Source organism: Coloeus monedula (assembly GCF_965178545.1).
Source record: "Coloeus monedula genome assembly, chromosome: 3".
Taxonomy (NCBI): Eukaryota; Metazoa; Chordata; class Aves; order Passeriformes; family Corvidae; genus Coloeus; species Coloeus monedula.
In genome coordinates this window covers 23,164,884-23,173,895 of record NC_138783.1, presented here as the reverse complement: position 1 = coordinate 23,173,895, position 9,012 = coordinate 23,164,884, and the positions used below count along the sequence as shown (strand labels likewise).

The 9,012-nt window shown below is 47.5% G+C and overlaps 1 protein-coding gene across 1 annotated transcript; it reads left to right on the top strand.

Moving 5' to 3' along the window:
• Positions 1-1,149: 1,149 nt before the first annotated feature.
• LOC309570937 (galactosylgalactosylxylosylprotein 3-beta-glucuronosyltransferase 1-like) lies at positions 1,150-7,549 on the top strand (the record flags this gene model as incomplete). Its single annotated transcript, XM_082278012.1, has 5 exons — positions 1,150-1,261; positions 1,590-2,128; positions 3,494-3,790; positions 4,291-4,398; positions 7,451-7,549. 4 exons carry the CDS (start codon positions 1,150-1,152, stop codon positions 4,375-4,377), a joined length of 1,035 nt encoding a protein of 344 aa, XP_082134138.1. The 3' UTR covers positions 4,378-4,398; positions 7,451-7,549.
• Positions 7,550-9,012: the final 1,463 nt, after the last annotated feature.

Below are 9,012 nucleotides of genomic sequence, written 5' to 3'. Positions count from 1 at the left end.
ATGTCAGAGGAACAATTTAAGACAGATTCTAAGAAGGTCCCAGAGGATGAATTTAGAATAGCATGTTCTAATATCTTCCAGGAGTACTCTGTGGCTGCTGTCAGTGCAGAGCCCTTTTAGACCAATTGTCATGTTTCTTCTCACACAATTCTCTAACTCTGAAGCAAGGTAATCCTTCCCCTCTGGACAGATGAGCTGCTGGACCCAAATCCTGGGCAAGGAATTGCCTTTGAACAATATGTGCCTGCATCCCTTTGAGGACCTTGGTTTTAGCTGACTGGCAGAGTTCAGTACACTTAAAAATCCCTGGCAGAGGAGGAATTTAGAGCCAACCAATTTGAACCTCCTTTCAATCTTTTGTATCAGCATGATGCCATCACTCTCTTCCCTCAAAATGCCTTCAGCCTAGGAGTGCAAGAGGACCTGGTAGGGCCTGGTGGGTACTCCAAAGTCTGTGATTTAAACTAAATGCTGCAATGGCCAAACACTGTGAACCAGAAGTAGAAAGGGATGTGGGATAATTGAACATTCAGCAGGCAACACCAGCACTGTGGAATCGCCACGGCAGGGATTTCATGGAACACTTAGTAGGTGATAGCGTGCATGCCTGATTTCCTCAATGCACCTGCATGAGGAGGATGAATTAACACTGCAGAAGTGTAAAGAGATGCTGGCTATCTAGAGAATGCCTGACATCTACTGTTTTGTCCAGTTCCATGTTCAAGCTCACAAATCTTGCACACAGTTCTAAAAAATTGTACAAAAGAAGCAAATGAAATGGTCACCACAGAGCTCAGGGATGAACATAAGTCATGAAGATGAGGCAAGTAGCAGTCATCTCTGACTTCAGAATCAGCAACATGAACAACCCTAAGTCAAGGACAGTGGTTTCATCACGGAATAGTGGGAGGTTCTTTATTGCAATAGAAATAGCTTAAAGTTTCTATTCAATAGCACTAGAGCTGGATAATGGTTTGGACCTGCAACGTTAATGGAGCTCCTTGTAAACTTAGACAATGCATTGCTGGATCAGGGCCAAACATTTGTCATGCCTCCCTGCATTTTCGGTGTCTGATATTTCGGAGGCCTTACTCTTTTTTCTTTTCTGAAAGGTAGAGAGATGCCTGGGCATTGGAAGCTCCCTGCAGCATGCTGAGGAGACGTAACCTTCTTACCACGCTCCTGATTGCCTTGCCATGGGCTCTTCTCCTAACCTTGTGGCACCAGTATCCAACCACCCACTACCTCAGCCTGCTGAGAAGTAAGTGCAAAAGGTCTGCTGTCGGTGTGCTGGTGGCTGTGGTGATTTCTGGTGTGAACCCTGAGCAGGACATGCTCTCTCATGGGATGGGTTAAACAAAGACAAACTTGCCTGAAAGCCCCCTCGGGGTCTGCCAACAGCAGGAACATAAAGTGTTCTTGAGAGCACGTTAAACATGCACCTTAGGCTGGCTTTGGGAAGAGGATGTTGTTGTGCTAAGCACTAACTCCAGACAGATGTGTGCCTCCCTGGACAGGAGGCAGCCCAACAGTTATTAGTCCTCTAACATCTTCTTTTTCTTCCTCTTTCTTCCTTCCTTTTGCCCCAGAAGAGACAGACGAGAACGTGACCTCTAAAGCTCTCCTTAATGGTACGTCTGCACTGAGAGAAGAAGGCTTCTCATCATGCACTCGGCAGCAGCAAAGCATAGGGGCAACGCCTAAAATCATCCAGAATTATGTGTACTCCAGGCCTCCCCCATGGTCAGACACCCTGCCAACTATCTTTGTTATCACCCCTACCTACACCCGGCCAGTGCAAAAAGCTGAGCTGACCCGTCTGGCCAACACCTTCCTCCACGTACAGAACCTGCACTGGGTGGTGGTGGAGGACTCTCCACGGAGGACCAACCTTGTATCCAACCTGCTGGAGAAGGCTGGGCTCAACTTCACCCACCTCAACGTAGAGACACCCAAGAGCCTGAAGCTGGGTCTGTCCTGGATCCCATCCCACACCCCAAGAGGGACACTACAGAGGAACCTGGGGCTGCACTGGCTGAGGGACAGCTTCAGCAACACCGCACCACCAGAAGGGGTAGTCTATTTTGCCGATGATGATAACACCTACAGCCTGGAGCTCTTTGAGGAGGTAAGAGACATAAAATTACATGGGACAGAAAAGCAGAATAGAGCTGCAGAGCCTCTTAAGCCCAGTTGTACTTGCAAAGACCTCACCCACTCTGCATGCAGTGGCAGCTGGGTATAGGACAGATGCAAGCCTGTAGTTATGTAAACCCAGTCCAGTAGCCAGTGCTCTAAAGGGCTGAAAGGGCAAAAAACACATTTGCCATGCTATAGGCTGCAGATGTGAACAGCCACTCACACACCATTGCACCAGCTAGGGTTCTCCCTGCCAGGGACCACAGGATACATACCTCAGAATTTATGCATCTCCTCAGGGAGAGCTGACCAAGTTTAAATAAGCACCAAAGACAAACTTCTGGTAAGGCATAAATCTGCACTGTTGTTGGGAAGAGATGGGTAGGGAATGATAGAAAAGTTGTCTGACTTTCTCCTTGACTGCCCTTCAGTTCTGCAAGTTCCAGCCACAACAGGGCTGTGCCTCTGGGATCACAGAAGCTTGCCCAGACTTCTGCTGGAAACCTGGCGTTTGTGAGTTGCCAAGCCCTTGTAAACTTGCAAAAATCCAGTAAACTCCCTTGTCACCCATTTAAGCCAAACTGTACTAAGCCACTTGAAGAGCAGAATTATGCATCAGAACATATTTCCAGTTTTCAGAGTTGTTAGGTCTCTGTTAAGCTCATCCTTTCTTACTTCTTTCCAGGTCCTTTCTGACAATTTCAATAAACCTCCACACTTTAAGGCAGTAGCCATGGTTGGAAAAACAAGGCAGGAGGTAGGGGGAGAAATTGCAATAGGTGAGGACGAAGATTAATCAGTCAGGGAGGGAGATTACTTGCATGAGTGTGAAGGAGTGAGTGGAGTTGATAATACAGAGCTAGAGGCCTGGTAGAAGTAGTATTTGGCATTTACAAAAATGATAAAATTCTACCATAACAAAAAGGTGAAAGTGCAAATGGGATGAGAAAACCAGAGGTTTTCATTCTTCTGAGGGACTGAATGTGGGCACAGAAAAGCAGTGAGAAAACCAGAGGTTTTCATTCTTCTGAGGGACTGAATGTGGGCACAGAAAAGCAGTGAGAAAACCAGAGGTTTTCATTCTTCTGAGGGACTGAATGTGGGCAAAGAAAAGCAGTGAGTTTGGTGTTCAGAGAATAATGTGCTAAAAACTTGCCTCGTGGCCGTGGAAGCTGTAGCTCTTCAAGCAGCAGCACAGGTGAAGTAGAGCTTGTGCTGCCTAGAGCAGTGTGGTTGCCTAGGAAGTCAATGGGGGAGGACAGGTGCCAATGAAAGCAGAGGATGGTGCACTAAGGGGTTGGGACAAACGTGGTGGGGTCGAATTCTCACAGCACTGTCTCTTTCTGGCACACAGATGCGCTACACAAGGAGGGTCTCAGTCTGGCCAGTGGCTTTTGTCGGGGGGCTGCGATATGAATCCCCAAAAGTGAGCCCAGCAGGGAAGGTGGTGGGCTGGAAAACCGTCTTTGACCCTAACCGGCCCTTTGCTATTGACATGGCCGGATTTGCTATCAGCATCAAGTTGATTTTGGAGAAGCCTCATGCCAGTTTCAAGCTGGAGGGAGTTAAAGGAGGCTACCAGGAAACCAGTCTGCTGAAGGATCTAGTGACTATGGATGGGCTGGAGCCCAAAGCAGCCAACTGCACAAAGGTGAGTAGGACAAGAAATCTGGAAGATACAGTCTCCTTGCTGGGTCCTGGCTGTTTTTACAGCCTCCTGCCACACCCCTCCACCTTCCAGTGTGCCTGCCCTGTGCTGGCACATGTCAGTGCCAAATGATGCTGGGACAGACAGATGGACAAAGCCTGCTAAATTCTTCACAGATGTGAAGCTCAGAGAAAGCTGAGGAGCAGTGCTGTGCATTCTCTGTTATTAAAGAGTCTCAGATGGACAATTTGTGCCCAGATTGCTTCTCCAAAATCCAGGATTGGCAGAGGGTTGAGCCTGGAATTTTGGTCAAGAATGATCCCTCCTCCTTGTCACTGTTTCATGTGCCCATGAAGTGTCTCCCAGGATCAAGCCCTTTGAACCACATGCTTCAAACAGCTGTGAGCCTCAGGTTTCTGAGGATGCCATCCAATCAATGGGTGCAGTACTGTTGTTGTTTCCATGGCAGTCAGAATGCCTGAACTCTTTGTGATTCCCTCTAGGTGTTGGTCTGGCACACAAGAACTGAGAGGCCCACTCTGGTTAATGAAGGCAAGCGTGGGTTTACAGACCCCAGAGTAGAGGTGTAAGCAGAGAGCCAGCTCCAGGGTGTGAGTATCTTTGTCTTTATTGTTTTTAGCAAGGCAAATAATCTGTACCTGTTTCTTTATTTCTACTATTATTTCCTCAAAAACTGCATATGCAACTGCTCCAGTAATTCACCATGCCACCCTTTGGACAAGAAGTAGGTTCTCATCTTTATCCATGTATGGTCTGTATTTCTTACTCATTCAAGCCTCCTTGCAGACCATGTGGGAGTTTTGCCTGACAGAGAGAAAAGTGACAGCAGAATCCCCCAGTTTCACTCAGTATTAATGACAAGCCAGATTCCTTGCCCCTGGACTCTTTAATCCAGCTCCAAACTCCCTTTGGTGTGGGAGTTGTCCTACAGTGTGGAACGAGATCACATTCCTGCAGGCAGCCTTTCGTCCCAGCAGCCCTGCCACCTCTATAGTGCTTCAGGCATCCACCTTTTATCCTGCATGAACAGCTGTGGTGTGGGTGCAGCAGGGAAAGGCTGATGGAATGCTTACTTAGAGCACCTCAGAACAGGAACTGGCAAAGCACAGCCTACACAGACTCTCTCAGTCTGAGGTGCTACCAATGCTACCAGAGCTAGGAGCTGAGGAGAAGTGGTGAAGGCACTAGGAAGTGCCTTTGCAGTTCACAGAGCCAGGTTCAGCAGCAGAATGGGGGATTATGGCAACCACCACAGGTGATGGCAGGAATGTATCAGAGATCATTGATGTGTTCTTAGAAAGAGATTGATGATGAACAGGCTTCAGAGGAGCTATGACCTCCTCTGCCAGATGCCATGCCCTCTGATCTCAATGGCAGACTCCTATCCCAAAAGTCCCAAAAGAATAAAAGTATCCCAATTTCAGAGTACCCAGCTCTTTCTGAAATGACTTGTATCTGTGTCAGGACACAGGATGCTGAATGATTTTGTCCTTCTTTAGAAGATATTCCAGGACTGCTTTCAGTTTTGACCCCAATATACACCTCAGCTCAGCTGTACCAGTGGAAATAAAACTGACAGGTTTCATACAGGCAGTCATGAGTATTTCAACTCCTGCACTGATCTCCTGTGTGCATCACTAGTAGCTGCACTCAACATTTCCACAGCACCTCATCATCTCTGAGTGACAGCCCCACAAATAGTGCAAAGCAAGCCTAGTGCCTGCACACCCAGCAGCAGATGGAAGGGACAGGACTCAGGCACCTGAGCACAGACACCTGGTGCCACCATAGGGACCCTGGGGTAGCCTACCTGGACCTCCTACAGCACACAAACCCTGTACCATTTCTGACAGCTTTTTATTAATAGTTCAGATATCCTAGAAACCCATAAATGATGCAAAATACCTGTGCTTAGGTGGCAGCTCCTCTTTTCACCAGCACTTCTGTGAGATCCACTAGCAGCAACAGGCTCATTTTGCACTCTCATCCCTGCTGGGTCTGCAGTAGTCTACAGCTATGATTGCCCAAACTCAGCTCATAAGGACTCAGAGTCCAGTTACCTGGTCTGGAGGAATCACCTACTTTGTAGAGGATGAGCAGGGCTATAAATCTCAGATAGATTAGACCCTCCTTGCCTGCTTGCCAGAGGAGGGGCTGACTGCTCCACTGGAGATGCAGAGTGCAGATGTGATGTTTTCACAAATGTGCCATTTATGGATGGGCACTTTAGTCCTCACCTCCCTCCCTGGCCAAACACTCAGCCAGCCTCCACAAGAAATGCAGTGCACCAGCTATGGATTCTCATGAGCATGGCTCCCCACAAGTCACTTGTTGTGGGAAAGGAAAGGAAAGCAACGATTCTAAAAGATTAAGACACTGCCACTGATTCACCAGCAGGACTTGCACCTTTATCCAAGCCATCCTCTCCAACGGTTCCAAGCAGATTATTGGCCGGGTCAGCCCTGCAGATTTTGAAGGATCTCTGCACTTGCATTAGCAGTGAATTTGACCACGATCCCTTTTGCACCACTGTCTGTCATGTGGGGGCAGCTGCTCTGACTCACCAAGTTGGCAGGTGGCATCTACTCCATGCAAGGTAAATTGCTTGATGATCAAGGGCAATCAAGCAAAATCCTTAGATTGCCTCTCTTAAAATTTTACACCGAGATCTCTGCTGAAGGCTACAGTGTTTTGCAGGTCCTTAGTATCAAGGCTGCTGAGCTTCAAAGCCTTGATAGGCATGATCTAGATAAGCCAGTGCTGAGAAAAAAAAGAGGCAAAATTGCTCCCCTGAGGATCTTCTGCTCTTAGACACAATAGGAAGAATGTTTCCATCTTTCCCTCCTGCCAATTAGTCCTCCTTGAGGATCAGATCAAGCCAGTTAAGTCCAAGACCTCCCAGAGCCCTCCTTCCCTTTAAATCCTGCAGATGTGAGTGAGGCAGACATTGCTTGGTGTGGGATTTGGTACTCTCCTGATCTCTAGCTGGACCATGTGCATGGCTGCTTGCCACAGAGCAGCCAAAAGCTGTCACAGCATACATCCCTGCCGACTGTATTAAAACACCCTCGAAACACAGGCTTTGGCTTCTGAGAACAGGAGATGGAAATCAATTTCACCTCGTATTTTTCTTTGTTAAAGTCCTGAAAACTATCACAGAAGACTGGTGTTATAAAAACTACCTATTCTTATTGCTAACTTTTATTTACAGGCATCCGAAAGAGAAGAATGTGCTTAGGTTAGCATAGGACTCCTGCTGCCTTGTGAAATTTGGAAACAGAGAAGGTTCATCTGCATTTCAGAGCTTCCAGACAGACTGAATAGAGATTCTCAGATCTCATCCTCCTACTCTTTCTTTAAAAAAATTATCAAAGAAGTTAAAGTAATGACTTAAAGTGCAGACAAAAAAAAAATCTGTCAGAAACTTTATCTAATTCGTAAATAAAAATCTCCCAGCCAAGACTCTAGTGCAGATAGAACAAGCAGTTCTTCAGCCATACCCCAGCCCAAAGCCGTGCACAGTGTGGTTGAGGAACCTGTTTACTGATGCCTGCAAGGTGTTTGTCTGAGCCAGAGGATAGCCCTGTTACACTGGATGTTGTATTTACACCTTCTTACCTCACCTTGTGTTTGTTTTGACAGAGGCAGAAGTCCATCAGCAACCGTAGCAGCTGTGCACCCTGCCTGTCCTGCCCAGTGCTCTGCTCCACAGCTGGAGGATGATAAACACCCCCAAATGTCATCACTCCAAACAGCTCCACTGCCCAAAGAGGTGGTAATAAGGAGGGACAGAGCTGATGTGGTGCCCTGAGATCCTTCCCACCTGGGAGAGGAGTGCTTCCCTTCCCCACTGGGCCCTGTACTTTTAACCATTCATTATAACTTATTAGATGTGATCTTCATTCTCAGCTGTGCCAGCACAGAGGCTGAAATCCAGGATGGGTGCAGGTGCCACCAAAGGTCTCTCCTGGCATTTCGTGAAACCTGAGCTTCAGTACAGCAGCTGTGAGCTGCAGTAGTTCAAGGACAGGAGTTGTCACTAAAGCACAAACATGGACTTGTTGGCCTGAGGCTGGTGTGCTCTCAAAACAGCTTTAAAATAAAGCTAGCACGAGAGTCCCTCCCTCTGAGGGATGCACTCCAATATGTACACAGATCAGCCTTCAGTGCTGGAGAGGAAGCTGTGCTGAAGAACCTCATTTGGGGTTTGGGAGTTCAGGGAGGATCTGGTACCTATCCCTCAGCTCAGATCTTGAACTGTCCCTGCTTAAAGTTGTTTTGGAAAACAGATCCCCAGGCACAGAGCCCTCTGGATGAAGTTCCTCTCCTGCTCAGGGAGACACGGCAGGTACTGTACCTCAAAGGCCATGCCTCCGTGTCTTGCTGCAGAGACCAGAAAGCAGGGGCAAAGATGGGTGGACTTGAATGTGTTCAAAGCCTGGAAGCCTGCTGCAGCACCATCAGGTGCTTCAGTAGCCTCAAATCATGTGCATGGACTTGCTTCCTAGACCTCCAGAGAGGAAGACAACTCTCTGAGAGGGAGGTGGGTGAAAAGTGCTCGGAGAAGAGGAACCCTCAGCCTGCACTCACCTGCTGTGAGAACATCAAGGAATGTGGAGACATCACCGGGAAACCTATCTTGAGCACATACAAGACAACTGAAATAACAAGCGTGGCAAGGTTTTCCAGCTGAACTTTGAGAGGAGTATGTGGTGCTGTGAAGAGAGAGGAGTCAGTGTCATGTGGAAGGGTTTCCCTTTCCCTCAATAAAACAGGAAGACGGCCAGGTGGGAGGCAGCCTACAAAACAGGAGGTGCAAATGAGGACCGAAGGAAGGATGCACTGGATTAAAAGCACAAGTGTTGGTACCATATGTGTGCGTGGGGAGTGGTGTCGCTGTGACTTTTCCAGGAAGATTCCTTGAATGACCCAGAAACCTGTCTGAGCATATCTTTAAAACATTCTTCACTCAGGCCATGAGAAACAAGGCATTAGGCATTCAAAACACATCAAGGATGTCACAGCTGGGAGAAAGTTGTAAGCAACTGAGTAATCCCTTGCCCAAGAAATTCTGGGCTAGCAGGAATCTTATTTATTTGTTGATTTATTTATACTAGAATTCTTCTCTGCCTATTCCTTGTTTAATTTTGGTTTTTAGCTTAGGTCATGTGACATATTCATGAAGAAAGAATATTTTCCCCCTT